Source organism: Fringilla coelebs, assembly GCF_963513975.1.
Source record: "Fringilla coelebs genome assembly, chromosome: 6".
Lineage (NCBI taxonomy): Eukaryota > Metazoa > Chordata > Aves > Passeriformes > Fringillidae > Fringilla > Fringilla coelebs.
In genome coordinates this window covers 50,722,335-50,744,400 of record NC_140034.1, presented here as the reverse complement: position 1 = coordinate 50,744,400, position 22,066 = coordinate 50,722,335, and the positions used below count along the sequence as shown (strand labels likewise).

At 44.0% G+C, this 22,066-nt stretch overlaps 1 protein-coding gene across 2 annotated transcripts in view; it reads right to left on the bottom strand.

The window, feature by feature from the left end:
* RRAS2 (RAS related 2) overlaps positions 1–13,954 on the bottom strand; it is a 42,169-nt gene extending 28,215 nt beyond the window's left edge. For both annotated transcript variants that reach the window (XM_084207128.1, XM_084207129.1), the window contains exon 1: positions 13,622–13,954. In XM_084207128.1, the coding sequence (XP_084063254.1) occupies positions 13,622–13,726 (105 nt within the window). In that variant the 5' untranslated portion in view covers positions 13,727–13,954. The remainder of the gene's footprint in view (positions 1–13,621) is intronic.
* Positions 13,955–22,066: the final 8,112 nt, after the last annotated feature.

The window sequence follows — 22,066 nt, the reverse complement described above, 5'->3', positions numbered from 1 at the left end:
CTACCCCATGCAAACACAAAGAAAGAAGGCAACCCAAGAGCTTCTGTAGCATAAAATGCAACAATTATAAAATCCACAAACAAAAACATTAGAAACAAACAAAATTCTAGTTGTTCTCTCTGCAAGCAAGTTCACGCTGACAGGAAATGAGTAGCTAACAAGTAAATTACCCAAGCCCAGTTCAGAACATGTACAGAATATAGCAAACCAACCAGACTCACTACATGTGTACTTTTACTAACTCTAACCCCTGCTAACCTGCTACAAACAGGTTAACAGCACGTGCAAAAGTGGTTTTGCCATACATCTAATAGGAAGGACAGCTTAAAACATCCAGCCCTGAAGGCAAGAACATACTCCATCACCTAAAGCCACTTGTTTTCATTAGGAAATTGATCTACAGAGCAACAGCTAAATGCAAATTGCAATGTGCAACATTCTCCCCTGGTCTGACAGGGACACATAATGAAGTATCGTGTCAAATAAGTAGAGAGCATCATTATTTGATTGTTGTCTTGAGCAAGAACTCCTGCAAATGTTTCATTTAAAGGTATAAAGAGGCAGCAGTACAGCAAATGCCATCTGAAACTGTGTGAGCAGTATGCAAAGACCTTCAATTTGTTTATTACAGAAAGCAGCTTTAGAATGCACTGGGTTTGATCAGAGGGGGGTTTTTTTCTTGGTTTTTTTTTTTTTTTTTTAAACCCTACTGCTATTTCCGCTCCCATATTCTACCAAGTAGAGATCTTGTGGTTAAGGCATTCAGTGAAGAGAAAACAGAGTGTGGAATGCACAGGCAGACAGCCTTCTGCACCAAAAACCACACGACAGCACATTAGTTTCTCTCAATTTTTATAGATTAGAAACAGGTTTTTCAACTTCATCACACTCAGAATAATGGACTATTCAGATTTCCAGTAATCATAGGTGAAGCCTCTGGCCAGGCAGTCCAGAAACCCTTCAGGAGACCTTATCTTCTTGTTGCTTAACTTGGATGTAGCAGAGTGTGAACGTCCCTCTGATCACAGCATTAGCACCACACAGCTCTGCCAGCCTTTAACAGCCTGCAAAGCCGATGTTATTTACAAAGACAGGCTGGATGCTACCAATTAAAGGCAAGTAGTTTCTCTTTTGAGCTTTCATCCAGCATTAGAAAGTATTTTAATTTAAGTCATAAGTCTTAGAAGACTCATTTCCTGTGCATGTGTTAAAGTCAACCTTTTATAATGACCAAAACTCAAAGCTGCTTGGAGGGACCGTATGTGTTACAAACATGTGGGACAGAATCAAAGCCTACTAATGCAGTGCTGGTTTTCATATATACATACATATGTATATCATATTTGTTGTTGTGTTTTTGGTTTTTTTTTAACCAGGAAAGCAGAGTTATAACAAAGACCTCTTCAAGTAAGTTTTGGCACTGACAGTCTACGTGCTTCAGGTTTAGGAAATGACTGTCAGATCCTGAAGACATAAAAACAAATCTGGGGAAATCTTCCCAGGAATGGCAGTGGCAGCCGTTCCTCTGCAACAGCTCACACTTCAAAGCACAGCTTGGAAGCTGACAAAAGTCAGTGCTCCAACTTAGAGATGTTTAGTCAGCAGTAACAGAACATGGAGTTTTGTCCAGGAAAACCAAGAAGCCCGAGTTCTTTCCCTGTATCTATCATGTGTTTTCTGGACTGAGGAGAGACAACCCATTCAAAGAAGTTACAGATGATAAATAACCAGGTGAATAGTGCTGGGCAATCACAGCAGCAGCTCTTAACTCCTAGCACAGGGGAAAAGCTGAGATACTTTTAAATTTCTTATGCTACTCAACTGGCATGGGATTAACTCAAGTACAAAACAGCTACCTAAAGTACATGAGCTGCAGGGAATTTTTTAAGTTTGAACATAAGCTGTTAGAAAAGACAGCCTCAATTATCTAGTCTGAAGCAAGAGGCTGCAGTTTAAATTATTCATCTTCTGAAATCACCCTGAACAAATTCTTCCAGATCACCACCTTCCCTCATGCAGGCAGGCATCCAGTATCTTTTTTCAGGAGATCAGCTCAAGAGATGCAGGGCTTTTGTTTATTTTCTTCAGAGTATTTGTTAACTGAAGAAATGCACAGAAGATAGAATTTCAAGGTGCAATTTTAGCTCTTAAACTACAAAAAAAAAAAAAAAAAAACAAACCATAAAACACAACAAACAAACACACACCTCAAACCTTGAGCAAAATCCCCAATTCAACTGGATTTTAAAACCCCAGGTCACAATTTCAACAGACAGCCAGATCAGGACAGACTCAATTATTTTCAAAATCTGCTCTATGTGAACAATTTTATTATCAGTTCCCTTTTTTGGGAGAAAACCTCTGGCGTGTCAGTTGAAATATTCAAGCCCTCCCACAAAACAAGTCAAAGCAGCTAAGGAGGAGGGGAAGCCACTATTAAAAATGTGTGGAATGTAACCTACTGGGCAGAAGGCAGATAATGGGACAAGGAAGTCGACTACTTCAGATCTGAGGCTCTTTTCCCACCAAGAGAGGCACTGGGCAGTTTTAAATTTACAAATGCTAGTGAATTTTGTCAACTTTTGTAGAACATACATGACTAAAAATAGTTTAACATACAGAAATAATTTGTCAAATCTGCCAGTTACCTGATAGACACTATATCCATTGTAACGGGTGCAAAAACTTCTAGACAGCTAAAGAAAAACATGTCTTTAGCTACTTCAAAAGCTGAGCTTTCAAGTGCCTTTTTTTAAATTCAAAGAAGTTGAGATGTCTGCATATACTTGGGTGTACTGCTCCAGCAAGATAGAAACAAAGCAGAAACTTTGCTATAGTTAGTAGATTTAGGTCACAGATACAGGAATTCAGAAGTGCCTCAGGTTTTAAACATCCTTGATGAAAGTGAAGCACTGTTTAAAACGTCTCCTTGAACTGAGCAATGTTCTCAGGACAGATCAAAGAGCAAACCCCCTGCCAGGCAGTCTCAGATGTGCAGGCTCCCACAGCAGCTGGATCAGCCAGAAGACCACACCTCAAAATCTGAAGAGCTGCCTTGAGACTACAAACTGAACCTGAAAGAAATCAAACCTCCTGCTCCATTAGCAGCTCTGACACAGTCTGACCTCTGAGAGGCTTCGGCTGAACACCCTCTTTTCTGAGGGCAGGACTTGCTCATCAGGATTACACACTGGGACATTTCACAATTCTCCTTGTGCCCTCTGCAAGAGCAACAGCCCCCCTGAAGTGTCAGCCTGCACCCTGGAACGGGCCAGCTTCCCCCCATTGCACAAGGCTGCAGCCAGTTGTACCCACAGCATCTCCTGTGGTTCATCTGCTGCAGAGGCAGCTGCCTGTCCCACCCACCCTGCCTGCACCAGGGTCTCACCATGGCTCTGTTGGTCCCCATGAGCCACAGAGAATTCTTCCAATTCTACCTGGACATTTGTGAGCCTTTCTACAGCATCACGCCGGGGCTGACACGGTATGACAGAGCAAGTTACAAACCACGTAATTGCTGGAAGCAGGAGCGTCTTAAATTACATTACAGCAGAAGGTCTGGTTTTCATGTAAAATTTAATGCTAAAATCATGCTCAAGAAGTTACAGTGAGCAGCCTGATTCCCTTCTGATAATTTCTTGATGATTCTGGAATGCCCTCAGAGAATTAAACCTCCTGTATTCCAGGTATGGCATGCAGCTTAAACACGCAGTTACTGCAGCAATCAAACCAGACAAGAGCTTTAAGGTTTAGCGCTCCTTCAGTTGGTAGTATCACTTGTACAACATAAAATACTATTGTCCCAACAGCTAGAGAAGTAGTTAAACTGACTCAAAAGAGCTGGAAGCACAAGCCTCCAAACCAAAGCTAAGTAGACAACAGCACTGTGGCTTGGTGACAACCTACTAGGAGACAGCAATAAAAGCAGCAAGGCAGGACATTCAAAGTGGTTGGTCTACTGGATGCCACGGACAGAACAATTTCTTTCCAGAAAGAAAAAAAATCTCCACCACAAACATCCCTCTTAAGGCGCCTACAGAGACAGAAAGAAGATTATCTCTACAGTTTAAAAAAATCTCCTTTAAATACTGAGATGGTAAGACAAGGCACAGTTGGTTAACTTTGCTGATGTGCTAAGAAGGATCTTGACCTCACAGGTTCATTTTCAAATTGGAGGGTCTGGAAAATGTTTATCATGGCATACACCCATCAGAAAAAAAAAGCTTCAGAATTTGCTGCAACACTGCAGGAGTGCTGCTGAGCACAGGAGGATATCACCTCCATCCATGATGTTTTGAGAATTCCCATCAGGGGGCAAACCTGCTTCACAAGGAGGTGGAACATCAGTTTTAAGAAAAATCAAAGTATGGGAAATCAAAGTGATACAGCACATATGAGTGAACCTTGGAAATCTCTCAGGACGTGGTCAAGATTCAGGTAACATAGTTTGGGGTCTGAGAAGAGGCAGAAGAAAGGATGCAAAGGCAAAGATGCTGTGCTTCTGGAGGACTTTAAACACAAGCTGCTAGGAAAAAAATCCTAAGCAGCAACAGAAATTGCAAGGCAAAGTCAAAATATACTCATTATTGCATTCTCAGTAATAGTGGGTCATGCAAAGCCATAATGCATTTAAATACATCACCATTACTTTATTGGGTTTTGCTAATGAAGGCTTGTTAGTGTGAGCTAGTAGAGGAAAACACTGTATGCTTCTTTAGTAGAGCTGGCAGCACATATACAAGTATATTATAGACAGGTACCTTTTAACATGATCATAAAACACCTTCTTAAAAGGAGGGAGAAACACAGAAATATTATGAACACACAGTTGAGTAACTCCCTACCTCAAGCAGTGCATATTACTGTAATCCCACTTATTTTCCCTGCATAGAACAAGTCTAATAACAGAAGAAATTTAGTAGATCATTTTTCTACCCAAAGATGCCAGATTTTTCACACAGATTTATCACTGGCATCCTACCATTTCATGGTCCACTTACCACAAAAAAACTCAGATTTGCTTGCAGGTTTATAGATTTATGTCTGCTTAAATGAGGAATACTGAAGATGCTCTGCAATATAAGCTAAGCTGTTAGTTTTGTCAGGAAAACTCAAAATGGCAACAAGAGCAATTTTAAAATTTCTTTTCCTAGCAAATGTAACTGGTGACTCAACATTGTATCACTATAGTTACAGAATACTCTGAACAGGACTGGAAGAATAACTTGCTGGTAAGTTGTGTGGAAGCTCAAGTTTATCTTCTGGCTTAGAAGACTTGAAGAAAGTGACATATTATATAGTTATTAATGTGCGTACCCACAGCTAATCCGCTGAGAAATAACACTTCTCAAAGGTGTCCTGAATAAAGATCTTTGTGGAGTACTTTGCTTGCGAGTGTTACACTAATTTTTTTCTTCAACTGCACCATTTTTACGTGTCAGTGCTAACATCTAGTTAATTATTAAAGCACACTGGTCCCAGCAGCCAGCACTTTATGCTATCTTTAATAGTGCCCTTCTGCATACATTCCTATCGCCTGAACTCATTCCTATCTGGATTCACCGAAAATTACACTTCACTTTCTGCTCACAACTGAGAAGCTGGTGCAGGCCTGCTTAAATGAGCTCGACTGCCAGATGAAGTTGTTTGCAGAGCTGCACAGTGAACCAGACAGGGTAACTGATCCTGGGTAAAAACATTCCCTGGTTATTTTTAACTCCGATGGCTTGCGGAGTTTCGGTGCACCGAGGGAGTAAATAGCTATAATGGCAAACTGCTGTGGCAGCAAGGGGACCTTCCAAACATTTTTCCTTACTTGTCGTACTAGCTTATCAAATTAAACTTTCAGTTACAGCAAAGCCCTGTTTCTTCAGGCTTGAAGAACAAAAACATTTCCCCAGCCTTGCGCCTCCCCACTGTCAGTCCCTTCTAAAAAGCCAACAATCAACTTGCCCTCGCTCTCAAGGGCCTCCAGTTCCCCATCTGCACCGGCACAGCCCTTGTGGTCACATATGCAGCCCTCACTTGCCAACTGCATTCCTGGGGAGCTGCACACAAGCCTCTTCCAGAGGCACCTTCTCCTCTTTAGTCCTTTGTGAGATTTAGCATGAGCACATTTGTGCGTTACACAGATTCACCATGAACTCCATCATCCAACAGGATCTCCCTCTGTAAGCAGTTTATGGCATTTCCCCATGCAACTAGAGAAGTGCACACTGTCCTCTTCAGCAGCCCTCAGTCAGGTTTGAAGCTCTGCATAAACCCAAATTCCCCAGCAGTTCCCATTCCAGCAGCAGATCAGAATCCCCAACCTCAGTGCAACAACAGCCCTTGCACACAACGCTTGATTAGTCTCAAGATCAAGCACTTCAAAAGTGAATAGGTGACCTTCTTTAGCTTAACCAAGAACAGTTCAGGCACAGCAGTCCAGCCAACCCTCTTAAAAACAACCTAGTGAAAGCAAGAAATCCACAAAGAAACAATTTCAACCTCACCAAAGTTCCACCCAGAAGTACCACTGTGTATCATGAACTTCATGCATGGGATGTGACCATCTTAAGAATATGCATGGTGAAAAAAAAGTAAGAAAAGGCAAAGCAAGCATATTAAGCAAACATCCCTTGTCTGCTATCTACTTTAAGTAATTAAGTTATAAAGAGATGAAAGAAATGTATTCTTTTGTGTTACCTGCTCCCATTGCGTGCCCTACAGGCCATCCCAAACCCAAGCTGCAACCACACTTGAGCCATAAGACAGAGCATACAAAATAGCAAAGAAAAGATAAAGAGACAAGAAAATAAATTGTTCACAGAGCATGTCTTCATAAAGAAGGATACCGTTCAAGGTGAACAGAAAGGGTCTCACTCATGGCCCAGACAGAAAAAATTCACTTGGGATCTAACTAGAAATTTGTAGTAGCAGGCTACCACTGCTCTCTCTCAGAATTTCAAAACAGAACTCCAGCAACTTTGTACAGCTTTGTACTTGGAGGCCAACATCACCTAAGTGCATTATTTGCTATTAAACTTTTCAATCCGGTTCCCTCCTACTCCTCACAGTAAGAGTTTGTCTTGGTTGCTCAAAGCTGCACCCAGAAATCTTTGGACATGTCCTGTGCAGAGCAAGAAGTTTAAAAAAAATTTGAAAGTACCAATTACAGGCATGATTTCTGTTTTAATGTTGGTTTTACATACTTCTTGAACTAGAACAAGAAGTGGTGCATTTCTCTGGTTCCATTTTCCTTTAACAGTGCCTTTTGACCATAACTGCAGACAAGACTGCCAAACCGGTGCAGTTAAGCCACCTGAATTGTTGGAACAAAGGGAGAAGCTCTCAGCTTGTGTCACACCAGTCTAGACCTGCAGAGTGACAAATTTGGGAAGGTCTGCAGCAAACCCAGCTTCCTACCAGCCAGCCAGAAGTCAGCTAGCTACATTCCACTTCACGAAGCTGGTATTTATCTTTGGACACTTCAAGGAGCTCAGTCACAACGTTTGCAGCGCCAGGAATGCTTTGGGTAAGTGCGAACAGGTTGCACAAGGTATACAAACATGAGCCATTTAGGCCCTTCCAAACTCTTGGAATATAAGGGCCCTACTTATAAGAGTCACCCTCCACCACCACTACTGAGCACTGGAATTCAGAGCTCCAGCCAAAACCAGAGGCAGGAGCCTCTCCCTCTAGTACGGGAAGGAGGCTCAGGGCCAGAGGCCAGCGGCTGCCTATTCATCCCTGGGAGTGCAAAGGGCATGCCAGGCAGAGATCTGGGAAACTGTGCCAGGACTCCTTGTGCAAGTGGCAGTAGAAGACGAGCTGATAACCAAAAGGTACGTCAATATTTACTCGCTATACAAGCAACCGCTGCTAGGAGCTAGCGCACAGAAAGGTGCTCTCCGACTGCCACGTGGGTTAGGTTATCCCAAAGGAATGTCACTTTGGAAAAAAATCTGTAAATCACTCAAAACCAGAATGGTGAGTATCTCAGAACTTAAGCACTGCTCCAAATTTATGGCAGCTTTTGAAGCCAGCTCAGCTCTACCTTGTGTGCACACTAGCATGAGGCATGAGCGCTGGATAACAGGATTCGTTATGCCGCTGCTGGCTATACTGCAACACTCACATGCCACCTGAGGTTTCCTGCTCGCCTGCAAGGCAAGCCTGAAGTCACCTACTGCATTTCCAGGCTGTAGATCTGCAACCAGAGCGAGCCCACACTTTGGCTTGGTAGCAGTGCAGCAGGAAGCAAGGAGCGGAGCGGTTCAAGTTTCACAAGAGGGGTGACGAGCAGCCCTTATTATTCCAGGTGACTGCATCACAAGTCCTTTGTTTTGATTAGGATTTTTATTTCCCACCTTTAACCTCAACAGATGTCGACAATCAGTTGCTCCTGAACTGTATTTTGTCACCTTGAGTGAGTGTAAGGAGGCCCCAGGCTTTATCTCAGTGTGAGCATACCAGTCCCAGCGTAGCCCTGCGTGAATCTGCAGCCTGGAATCCGTGGCATCTTATTCCCTTAATTTGCCTGCACGCTTACTCCAAGAGCATTTTTTGACGGTCACCAAGGGTTAGTCAGAATACCCAGAAACTGTGGAGGGATTTGCACATCCCAAGTCCAGCACAGGGAAACGGGGCACCAAGACATCAGGGTCTGTCAAACACCCAGCACGCTGGCTCCAACACCAGCTGCACATTCAGTTGTTGCTTTTCAATCTACTTTACTACTCTATTTTGGAGCTTGGAATTCATATATAGAGCATAAAATTCAGAACAAGCCATTTTGTTGCCCCACAGCTATTTCAGAGATAAAAGACACTTTGGGATAACCCACCTTTGGGTTTATTGCTAGTTAATGGCAACAGTCCTGTGAAAGTAACAGCTAGGAAAAGGAAAGGAAAAAGGGGGAAAAAAAGCCTGAACAACTGCTCACCCATCCATCTGCAAGTCATATGCCTGCTTTCAGACAAAGTGTCTGATATTAAAATTCAAGAGTCACAAATCTACATCCAACTCACTTTACTCACTAGTGAGTAGAACAGTAAGCTCAGCTCAGAATTTGTTACAGGCACTTTAAGGGCAGTAGGAAAAGAATTTTCTTTTACAAACTTGGCAGCAAGATTTGAGCTTCTAAATACAGCATGAAATCAGTAAACAAATAAAAAAAGCCCCAAACACTGAAGCCCTACACAGATTTTGTATTTTGTTAAGTGTTTTAGCAGCTTCAAACACGTCCATGCCTTACCACAGGTAACATTAAAGTGACTGACAAACTAAGCTCAACTCAGCCACACTGAACTACATCCATTCAATATCATCTCAAGGATCTAGTGACATTTATTAACTGATTCATTCATACAAGTCACCAAAGCCTATTCAGTATGCAAAACTATACATGTCATTGTCACAAAACAAAAACCATCATTCTACCAAGAGCAAAAAGCACCAGCACAAAAATTGGTCAATTCTGATAAAAAATACAGTATTTTGCACAGCAGACTTGAGAGAATAAAATATTAGCGGCTTTCTTGCTGCATACTGCTAAAACTAGCTATATATTGTTCAGTTTCACAGCCAAAAAAAAAAAAAAAGATAAAAAAGCATGAAGTAAACGGCAACTGCAGGATAAAAAAAAAAATTGGAGGGTGATTAGGTAGTTGCTAGGCTGTATTCCCTTTGAGCAAGGAAACCTGAATATTACAAAGGGCTGAGTTACAAGGGAATGTGGGGTATTTTGTGACAGACCTCTGCATGACAGCTGGAGAAAAGCTATTGTGGCAACAGCTGTGAGCTCTGCACAGCTCATACTCCCAAATACCTCAGCCTGCTAAGAGGCCAGTTAACTGGCTGCAATGCATTTTAAAAGTTTTCTGCCTCTTGGGATGTGAGCATGATGGATTATTTGTGTATGTTTTCAATAACAGAAGGAATGCTTAGTTCTACCACTTAGCCTTTTACAAAATGCTGCGGTGTAATGCTGAACTATCATTCACTGCTGCTTTCCTAGAGTTTATAGCTGCAACATCCCATTAACTCTCCTCCACAATTAAAACATCTTCACTTCCTGTCTTACCAGTGCACAGGCTCGACAGCAGTAAATTCATCTATCATATCCTGATTTAAAGGAAATGATCTGATATTTCCAGGATGAAATCCTGGCCCACTAACAGCAATATTGAGCTGTGTGTACCTCCCTAGAGGAAGAATTTTGAGGAACATGCAACTCATTAACCACTAAAAGCTTTGATCTTCTAATTTGTACTCTAAAGCTACTCCAAGGTGTCAGGTGAATGTCTCAGAGGTGAGCCCAGGCAGTTGTACACAAGTGACCAGTCACACCTCACTTACTCCTGCCCTGCACTAATTAGCACAGTGAGGCTGAACTCAGAGAATTTCCCTTGTATGAGATGGGCTTGCTCACTCAGCCTCCTCACAAACACGTTGCTGCTTCAGGCCAGACTGAGGCACAACAATCAGCAGGAACTGATACTCTCACAGACAGGACAGCAAGCACAGGAGCACTCTGCACTGCCATAACCTCAGCCACTGCTGCTCCTGCAGGAATGAATGCTCTCTGCTTTCCCACCATCATCTAAACAAGGCAGGGAAGGATGAGCTGTGCAGACATCCCAGAAAGCTGGCAAAAGAAAGAAGATTAACTGGTTCTTCTTACATCCTCACTTTCTCATGTTTCCCTTTGTTTTATCTGAAATCAAGGAAGAGTTTTCCCATTTTCAAGTATGAATCCCCTGTTGTCTTTCAAAGATACAAGGTAAATTGCAGCACATGCTTCCTCATGATATCTTATCACCACAGAAGTCTGATTTACTGGAAAACAACCAGCACCAAAGTAAAAGCTGCACTTGAATACTGATTTACTGAGAATTAAAAAGGAAAGCAATAGCAAGTGCAGAAATATTTGCTAGTAACAGTAAGAAGGAAAAAGCTTTCCTTTTAAAGCTTCAGTTGGTGACAGCCTTATTTTAAACACAAGCAATAAAGAAGCAAAAAGGAATTTAAATCCTCCACTGACATCAGGATCTGTCATGCAGCAAAAGCTAGTACTGATCCATGTTTTAGTGAAGACCACTACACGTTTGTCACTTAATCCTAAGAAATTCCAAAAATGAAGCACGTGACTTGCTTGTAATCAATTTTAAAACAACTCGGAGCAGTTTCTGTGCAAAAGACAAACAACATATTTGGCAATACACTTGCCATACAGAAACTACCCAGGTGCCTGCATGGCAAAGCGCACACTTGATAACATCACAGCTTTAAGAGCTCAGGAAGACGCTGTGGGATATAAATAGTACACCAAGCCTCATCTTTTATTGTCCAAAACCACACAGCAAGCACGGAAACAACACAAAACTCTCCTCTAAGGTACCTGAAGTACTGCCCAGGCCTTTATTTCCCAGCTATTTTTCTTCGGTTTTGTTTTGGGTTGTTTGGGATTTTTAAGGCTGAATTTTCTGCTAAACTTCACTTTGCAGTGGCAAGATTTTATCTCAGGATAAAGCTGCCGTGAGGGCAAGAAGATGGAGATAACTTAATGCAAACTGACAATAAGTTGTTTTGAAGAATTTACCCTCAATGTGTCAACTTAACACTACAGTGCTGCTCCCTCAACACTCCTTCAAAGTGAACTACTTATTTTTCTGCTGTTAATTTGAAAAGATCCTTATACATGGCAAAACAGACACGGGTTCCTCTTTTGCAGATATTTGCTGAAAGACAAGTGTCAGTCATAGCACTTCATCCAAAATTTATATCTGTATTTAATATAAGCTCAAAGTATTAGGTTAAAGAATTAATTTCTGCAAGTACTCAAATATTGAAGCTTTGCAGCACTCAGCAGAACCTTACTGCTCTTAAAAAAGACGGTTATACAAAGGCATCAAGTGTGAACTTCCCTTTTTTTCCTCCTTACATCTTTAGTAGAAATTACAGCTTTTTTGTTGCAAAGGTAAAGTTATCCCAAAGCCCTCACTGCTGCCTCAATCCAGAAATCCCTTCAGCAACATTTCCCAAGACAGCAGCATCTCAGAACTGAAGCCATATCCAGCTGCACACATGACTGCCACAGTGACACAGGCAACACCACCTACAGCAGCAGTGAATGGCACCCTAAATCAGCTGCAGAAAACTCAGGGTTTAATTATCTCCATATGCAAGCAATGAGGAATTCAATCCACACACTGGGAGCACTGCAGTTATTCCAGCCCCATCACCTTCAAACGGACCAAGGAGCCAGTATTTTACCAGAAACTGACCAGCCATCTACACATCTGGCAAAAGGCACCTGTACAATACATCTCAAAAAACACCAGTCAAACTAAACTAGTTCCAAAGAACTAATTCTCCCAAGGGTCCCCTCTTTTAGTGTTCTGGATAATACGGGGTCTTATAAGCATTCCAGCATCCAGTACTTCCCCAAAAATTCAAAGTAATGTTTTCTATGTAGTTACTTACTCTATGCTGCAGAGCTTAAATTATTAACAGAGTAGTTGAGCTAATGAACGCATGGATGCATATGTGAATGAAAAAAACAACTGAAATAAAGAAATGGTCTATTTCCTATCAGAACACCCAACATCTATTTTGTCCTAACAAAATATTAGGGGAGAACATCATTGCCCCAAGCATTAAAAGACAAGCCTGCCTCGCTGTCAAGCAGCCCATCTTAGGGGTAGGTAGAGCATTGTCGGCTCTCCACAGTGGAATAAAAGAAAACAAACAAGAAGCCATGCTCTCCAGATTTGCTGCTCTGCCGTCAGCAACAGCAGCAAGCAGAAGGCAAGTAGCTGTCTCCTCCTACCACCATAAACAGAGGTAGAAAGGCTAACAGCAACAGGGCAGGGGATGAAAATAACTAAAGGAGGTACGGCTGAATTCGCGGCGAAACAGTAAAAAGGGATCTTCCTCGTAACACTGACACGCACCCTTTGTATCGCCTATTCTGGCGTGGTTTTTACTGAAAACGAATAGACGAAAAAGTTCAATTGTCTACAAGTTGCAGGATGAACAGCAGGCGCTCCGAGGAGCGGTGGGCGCTGGCCGGTCCCAGCTCGCACGGCGCGCCCCGCCGCAAACACCCCTCCTCCTCTCGGGGGGGAGCCGCGGGAGCTTCCTGGCCCCTTGCCGGCCCAGCACAAGATGCTCAGCCCGGGGCAGCTATTTCGGAGCCGGACGCCGAGTGTCACCGCTCCCCGGTCGCGGCTGCCGACCGCGCCTGCCGCTTCCCGGGCGGAGCGCGGGGCCGGACCCCACCCGCGACACCGAAGCCGCCGGTCCCCAGCGCCGCGGCGCCCCGGAGCCCAGCGCGCCCGGCCAGCGAACCCCACCCGCCGGCGGCGCCCGGCGGGCCGGGGGCGGCGGCCGCCCCTTCCCGCCCTCCAGAACCTTCCCGGGGGCTCGCACCGGCCCGACCGCCGCCGCCCTGAGCCCCTCAAGGTCACGCCGCCGCCTCCCCGCCCCGGGCTTCCCGCTGCCCCGCCGGCAGCATCCCGCGGCGCCGCCGAGAGCTGCCGCCCGCCGCGCCGGCTCCGGCCCCGGCCCCCCCGCGCCGGGCAGCGCCCAGGCCCCGGCGGGAGGAGCGCTTCCCCGCGGCGCCGCGGCCCCTCACCTGGATGAACTGGATGGTGAGCGCCGACTTGCCCACGCCGCCGCCGCCCACCACCACCAGCCGGTACTTCTCCTGCCCCGGGCCGTCCCTGCAGCCCGCGGCCATGGGGGAGCCGAGCGGGGCGATCGCGGCAGCGCCGCCGCGGGGTCCGACGCCTGCCTCTCTCTCCGGCGCTCTCCTCCCGCTGCTCCTCGTGCCGCCGGGGCTGAGCAGCCGCAGGCCCCACCGCGCCGAGCGCCGCCAGCAGCAGCAGCAGTAGCGCCCGCCCCGCCGTGCGGTGCGGCAGCGCCGAGCGGAGCGGAGCGCACAGCACCGCCCGCCCCCGCAGCCAGGGCGCCGCGGCACAAATGGCCGCCGGGGGCGGGGCCCGCGCACCGCCATGCTAATGAGGGGGCGTGACATCCCTTATCTGCATGCTAATAAGGGTGGGATATGCGCGGGGGGCGGGGCCAGCGGGGAGCCGCCGTACAAACGGCCGCAGGGGGCGGGGCCTTCACGTCGCCATGCTAATGATCTCTTGCATATGCATGAGGGCCGCCGGCCCCGCGCCACCGGCACGCCGCCGTGTTTGTGTCGCGCCGGTGGTGGCGGCCCCCGGGTGTCCCCTCCGCCCCCCCGGCAGACACCGCGCCGCGGCCGTAATTAGCGATGTCCCCGTGGGCTTCGGTGGGGCGCCCGTCTGAGTGCCTCATCAACATTAATGAGGCTCTGGATGCCCACGGGATGGGAGGGAGCTGTTGGTGACCCTTCGTGCAGATGCAGAGCCAAGGCGCGGAGAGGTTTCAAGCCAGAGGGTCGTTAATGTCGCTTCCCACCAAGACAGAAAAATGGGAAAAAATCTTAGAGACTAAAGCCCTTCGCCGCTCTTCATCAGGTTTTCCTTGTGAGCATGCACGTGAATGGGTTTGTCACTCATTTAAGCCATTCAGATCAAGTCCACCCTCTTCTCCGAGTGTCACAGCCCCATATTCATCCCTCTCTATACTTGGTCAGTGCGTGATGAATTCACCCTGGGCATCTCCACTGCCTCTGCTGGGGACAGGCTGCTGTGATTTCCAGTGATGTCCTTCCCCTTTGGGTAATATCTTACTGCCCAGGGTGTTTCTGCACACCCAACGCTCGGCAGATGGTCATAATACAACAAAACAGAAGTTTGCTTTTCAGGGAATTTTAAGAGAATTCCATCTTCACTTCCTCTCCCCTTTTTGTGAAGATATAAAGCAACAACTCCATGAATGTCTAACCTTGCACTCCTGTACACATGCGCATCCTTTTGCCAACACAGAGCTGTTCTCATGTTCCTGAATGGCATCATCACATCAGCAAGGTGGACACCCTCCTCCTCCCTGCAAACAAAACTCCAGAAGTAGTGGCCATGAATGGAATCCCCGCTGAAGGGACCTGCCCCGTTCAACACTGGAGCTGTGTGGGGAGGCAGGGAGAGCAACCCTACAGCCTCTCTCTTTTTCACCCAAGAAACGCCGATTTTCAAGGTTCAGCACACATTTCAGCTCTGCACCAAAAGATGGGAGGATCCCACAGGCAGGAAGGAGCCTCCTTCCCTCCACGGACCCAGGACAGCACCGACTGCCCCGTGCAGAAACTGACAGAGATCCGCAGAGAAATTACAGCTCGTGGAGCTAATTAGGAGCTAGCATGATATCATTTATACACATGGGGGCAAATCCATGCTGTAGCCTAATCTTAATTCCACTATTACCCAATTTGTCATGCTGAGCTTTGCAATTCTTTAACTGAATTCCTCTGCTTAAGACTCCCAAACTTTGAAACCAAGAACAACAGTCCTCAACACCCGTTCTGTCTCAGGGGGTAAGAGTGTCGGACACACAGGAAACAAACTGCTACTTTGTGAGTTAATGGTGTAACTGTGTGAGAAGGAGATACTTTGTTCCTGGGACTCACAATAGTATTTTGGAAGAGGAATGCCAGCAATCAGGCTCAGTCGCCTCGGTATTCTCCTGTAGTGATAAGCTGCTTTTTCACATCCGTTTCCTTATTGCCCATGCAAATCAAAAATAAGGAACAACTCACACAGGAAAGAATACGTAGCCTAATATTTTCCAGTTTGGAAAAAAGATAAGTGAGAGGGAGATAAAGCAGAAGTCTGTAAATTCCTAAGCAGCATAGGGAAGTCGAACAGAGAAAGCCTCAGAATGGGAGAACCGAGGGACACCCAGTGATAGTAGGAAGAAACAAGTTTAAACAAACAAAAGAGGACAAAAAAGGATACTGTTTTCCACAGATACAATCAATGGCACTGTGGAAATCTCTGCCAGAAGGGGCTGTGGAAAATGAAACTGCATGTGAGTGACAAAAGGTTAGACAAAGTCACAGAGCAGAAAGCAGCATAAAGCAGCCACTAAGCACAGCGAGCAGGGACTCAGCTGTGACTTGGGAAGCCCCTAAAGCGCTGGCAGCCTGGAGGCAGGTTTGCTGAACAAAGAACCCACTTTCTTCCCACATGTCCTGGTTCTGGTGTTCTCTCACCTACAAATCAATTACTGGCCACTGCCAGGATCAGGGACCTATGAGAGTATTAATCCAGCAGGACAAGTCTCCTAATTCTTAATTACATTCTCTAGCCTAAGAAAAATCACAAGTACAGATTGTGAGGAAGTGAGGCTGCAGCTAATTTATCAAATATTGGGTGTTTTTAAATAAAAATACAGCTACAATCTCACAGTTGGCCATTAGTACAGCAACCACTAAACTCCACTGCCAGGAAGGGCAATGACATGAAAAGCACATTTTTTAGTGAGTTTTAAAAACACTCTAATCTCTATGCAAACTATTAGAATAGGATATCTGAGTTCTTGGTTCAAAGTTACATAGGAAGCCAAACATTGTTATCATCCCTAATTTTTTAGGTTTCAGTTTCATTATACATAACTTAAAACAAATTTAGTATTCTGAAAACAATACCAGTATTGTCACTGATATACCTAGCCAGTCTTGTGAATTCTGCAAGAAAATCTTGTTCTTTAAATAACAGTGACAGATATGACAATGGGTTAAAATAATACATTTATCTATTATGATCAAAAGAGTCTATTGCAAAAAAAAATACTGTTAAATTCTTAGCATTTGTGAATTTTGAAATCTAGTTTTATAAATAGAGTTCTATTCTTTCAAAGCACAAAGCAGTGATCACAGAAAAACAGGAGATGGATTGCAATTGATGAACAGCGGTGGGCTTTGTAGTTTTGTCACTGCACCCAGAGATGTCAATAAGAATGGTTTACTCTTTGCTGTATAAACATAGGTAAAGGGAGAGAATATCAAGTATAGAGACAGTCCAAAACCAGGGCAGCTCCAGCTCTGGAAATGCCAGTCTCTACTCCTTGTCTTCCCTCAGGAACAGCCCTTGCTGTGAGCCCTGGTTCCAGAAGACAAGGGGTGTACGTGTGAATAAAGACACGGAGATGACGGAACTGCACACTCCAGGATCAACCAACCTGGGAAGAACTTGGCTGGTGATGCACTTTACCCAGCAGGTGAAAACAAGAAACCTGGGACTGACAGGAGGCAGCAGGGCAAGGTGATGCATAAAGGGTTTGGAATGCTCCACGCAGCCAGGAAAATAAATTTCACAGCACCAGTTTTCATATCCTTGGGGAGGTAGTAAATGTGGGATTTCATAACAGAGAGGAAGAACTTGAAATACCAAGAGTTGAGATGATGGAGCCATGACCAAAGTTTTGATGAAGCAGCTGGGAAAGAAAGTACAGCTTTTAGAAGCGTTGCATAGAAAGAAGCTGCGTCATTTCAGGTCTAGCCTGAATATGCATATTTAAAAAGAGACAAAATCAGGAATGACATCCAGATGGCAAGCTTAAAAGAAAGATCACCATAGGGCTTTATATAATGACAGGAGGAAAAAAAAAAGACTTCAGGAAGTGCTTAAGGGAAAGATCCAGAACTTTATTTTACATTGGCAGCCTTGCAAAGAAGTGGGTTTGGAAGGTTAGAAGACGTGTATGCAGCAAGTGACATATTGAAAGCTAAAAAGCGCTCTGTGAGAATGCAAAAGCTTAATTAGAAGAAAACTTCTTCTCAGGCTTAGCACAGAAAAAAGTTACAAAAATCTTTGGGACGTGAGTCAGAGTGGCAGGTAACTTTGAGTTATTCCACTGATTTAGGATTATATATGTACCTATCACTTGTTTACTGACCTTGCTCAAACAGGCCTTAAACATCACCCCTCCTACCGTGTGGACAGTTTCACCTAGAGGACATCCATGTGCTGCAATTCCCACCAAGGACTCCACTGCTGACCATAAGGATATTTGAGGAAACTGGCTTTCTCAAAGCCATAAAACAAAAAGCTTTGGGAAAAAAAGAGATATAAAAATGTGGTTTCCTTGGAATAGGAAAGTAAGATCTAATTCAGAAGAAAACAGCTGACAATTTTTCTTGTCTATACAAAAAACATGAGCTATTTAATGAGCAATGAGCACCCAGAAACTGGGAGAAAAATAAGCCATTTCTCCTCAGACAAAATTAGTTTCTATCTGAGTAAAAAGTAAAACTATTTTCAGCCAAGTAACTACAGCTTTTTATAAATCTTGATCTATTTTTACATCTACCTATTTCAGTAAAGTAGTCTGTAGTAAACACTTCAAAACGTGTCATTTTCTTTGAGGCTTGAAACTGATCTACAGACAAAAGTCCTGATTTTTTTGTTTGTTTGGTTGGTTGGTTTTTGGTTTTTTGCTGTAATGTTTAAGATGGACTTGTCAATTTTTATTAGTTATTATGATTACATTAACAATTCATATATGTTTATACCCAGTAATAATTACAGAGAAATAATATCCCACAAGAAAAGAGTAAATTAAACTGTGTAGGAATAGGATTTTTAGACAAGATTGTTTAAGTTTGTGATGCTATATGTTTTCCCTAACACTCACATAACTGCCTTGAGCAATTAACATGAGGGGGAATGCATGGGGTTTTTTCAGAGAATGCACCAGCATCATCTCTTTAGTGAGCAGCTCAGGCTCTGCACGCCTGGGCATTCAGTCAATCCTCTACTAAGCCAAGCAATCCAATCTTGACTCATTTGATATATGTGATTCAAAATATATTTAGATAATTTGTATTTCTCTATTTTTACACATGTATTGATTTGTCTATTTATTTAATTATGTTAGTAGAATGAAAAAGAGGCAGGAAGGAATCCTAAATTAATACCTTTTAAACCTTCCCCGTAGACCTTAAAAGTGAGAACGCGATCCCAAGAGGAAATTTCTCCACAAATCACTACTTGAAAGAAGACCCTGACTCTGTTGGAAAGGTGTGTTTACCTTTCCTGGTCTCTTTCCAGATGGAGGCAGTAAGTAGGGGTACAAACACTAGCTGTGACACAGAAGCAAGCTCAGAGCAGGTGGCATTCCCTCTGGAGCAGAGCACAGACCACAGCAGGATCAGAACCTCTGCTGCCACCAGACTCAGAAACAGGGGTTTTTCCTTCACCACCAAAACTGCTAAACACTGCTGGTTTCTCTTCCCCTCGTACAGGATATAAGAAACTTCTTATACCCTTATGCTCATGAGCCTGTTTGCTTTCTTACATTTGTGATGATTCCACTGAGCTACAAGAGGCAGCATAATAAAAAGATGGTCCTTGTGTAAGAAACACAGAGCTATCCAAACCTGCCTCTGAATCTCAGCCTTGGGAACGGCCACATTTTCATACATCTTTCCATCATTCATGATCCTGCTACCCCAAAATGGAGAAGCAGCTGTTATCACCTGTCCCAAGATTTCTCTGCTGCTCACCTTACAAAAACTGAAGGTTTGTGGGCACCTCTTAGTTGGCTTCTGTTGCTTTCTTGGAGTTGGCAAGATAGTGCAGCCAAGAAAGCCATATTTCCACTTCTCACCAAAGCTCCCACACCAGTACTGCTCTAGATCCACTTAGGAGATAGCTAAGATTGATTAGAGAAAGAAAGTACTAGAAATTGGGTAGGCTGGACTAAATCTTCTGAGTCTAACAACATTTGTTGTAGGTACATGGTTAACAGTCTCAGAGGCATTGGTGGTTACCCTTAGAACTTTAAAGAAAGTGGGTGAGAAGTTGAGGAGAATATTAAAAAGGCAGAAAAGGAAGAGTAGAAAATTGTCTAATCTCATTTTCTGAAAGAAAGCGTGTTAAAACAAACAATTAAACTATTTGTAAATATATCTAAGAAAACAAGGAGGCAACTGACAACAAATATATCCTTCTCCAGGAACAAATGGTGTCAAATCAAAATGTTGTTCTTCTGTGGTCCATTAACAGGCATTTGAGTAGGAGGAAGCAGTATGCATCCTATACCTTGATGCTGTCTTTAACGATTCACTTTGTTCAGCCTGGAGAAGAGAAGACTCCAGGGTGACCCAATTGTACCTTCTAATATCTAAAGGGAGCTGACAAGAAAGATGGAGAGGGACTTACAGACGAGGGGAATGGCTTCAAACTGAGAGACAGCAGGTTTGGATTACATATTTGGAAGAGATTTTTTACTGTGAGGGTGGTGGGGCCCTGGCACAGGTTGCCCAGGGTAGGTGGTGGATGCCCCATCTCTGGGAGTTTTCAAAGACAGCCTGGATGGGGCTCTGAGCTGTCTGGTCCAGTTGAAGCTGTCCCTGCCCATGGCAGGGGGGTTGGAACAAGATCACCTTTAAGGTCCCTTCCAAGCCAAGCTATTCTATGGTTTTATGATTCTCTGTGCTTACAACTAGGTTATTACATAACCCCTGTCTTATGTTAGATGGCAGCAGTGAAGCTGGAGCAGGACAGGTGGGATAGTTGGACCCAGTGATTTCCAGTGGTTCATTAACAAAATTGAGGGTAGCAGCACACAACAATGCAGAAGATGTCACACAATCTAGTATTATTAAATATTTTAGTAATAACCTAGATTATGAAACAAGAAAGCACATGTCCTACATTTTCAGAAGCTGCATGCTAGGCAAGAAAACAAGGCTTGGGAATAACCACAAGAATTAAAGAAAAGTTTTAAAAAAAGAGAATGCAATTCAGAAACAATGCACATATTGTTCTGCCTGAAACAAGAATTTGTTATTTGATTGCAGCTAAGTGTATTAGAAAAAAAAAAAACCTGGAAAAAATATTTTCCCTTTTCTTGGTGTTTTTCCCTGCTTCTTGGTATTTTACTCCACCTGAGCCTGAGCTCCCTCCTTTGACATATATACTTTCAGAAATATCCTTCCTTGTATTTTATTTCTCTGGCTAACTTACAGAGTAATTTCCACGATAAAGGCTTGTATTACCATTTTAGTATAACTCTTTAGTATGATGACCTACATTTCATTTTCTGCATATTTCCTCCTTATGCTGAGATCAAAGGAGAGCTACTGATTGAGGCACTGGTCTGACTGAAATTCCCATCCTCTTTTTGCACGGAGGTGATGTGTGCTTTTGCTTCATGGCATTTATTTAGCAAACTGCCTACTCTGCTATTTCCTATAAACTCACTTTTTGTAAGACCACTCACTTCCAGCCTTGGTTCTATTTCCCTTCACCCTTCATGACCCATTCCCACTGATTAATATTGGGATGCAATTTTTCTGGAATTCATTGTCCCAGCATTTCTGTGCCTCAGCTGGATGCAGAGATCTGTCTGGTTAGTTCTGAGAACTCTAAATCCACAGAGGAGCAAAATGCACTAGGAATCATTTACTGAAATGCATGACCTTGAAATAGCATGGTTCCACAGCACAGATGGAGTTTACCAGATGTCTGAGGCTAGGAAATGATGAGATTTAAAAGAGTCAGTACTTCAGAGTGGTTTAAAAAAACTGAGATTACTGGATATGACAGAGATACTGCAATTATATTTAAACAAGTACACCTACATGTGGATCCACGACTTTGGTGCCCAGATTAGTTTGCCAACCCTGCCTCTCCAGTGTGCACTTACCTGTGCAATGCATGTACAGCCTGAGCACAGTGAAAGGCTCTCTCTTCATTGGTATGAATTGTGGGGCTCTTCCTTGAACCATCAGCACTGGTCTGGGGGTGATAACCCCTCTGCTGCTGATTGTCCAATGTTTGGCTCTTCAAGCTGTCAAGTTCTGATTCCCTGGTGGTGTCTGGAATGACCAAAAATACATGCAATGTGGCATCGCCATCTAGGCCCCACAAGAAGAGCTGTTCTTCAAAACAATTACATCATCTTTTAAAATTTCAGTGCTAAAAATAGGCAGGGAGGATTCTGCACCCAGAGATGTCTTGAAGCAGCGCTGCTGTTAGCAGAGGGGTTTGTACAGCAAGGTCCTGTCTGGAGAGAGGTTCACAAATACATAAGCATTTCCTTTCAAGGACTAAAAGCTGCCTGGGGACTTGAATTTCTTTAAGAGAAAGACTTTTCCCATCTCCACTCTCTTTTTCATCCATCCTGTCACCCAAGTGCCACA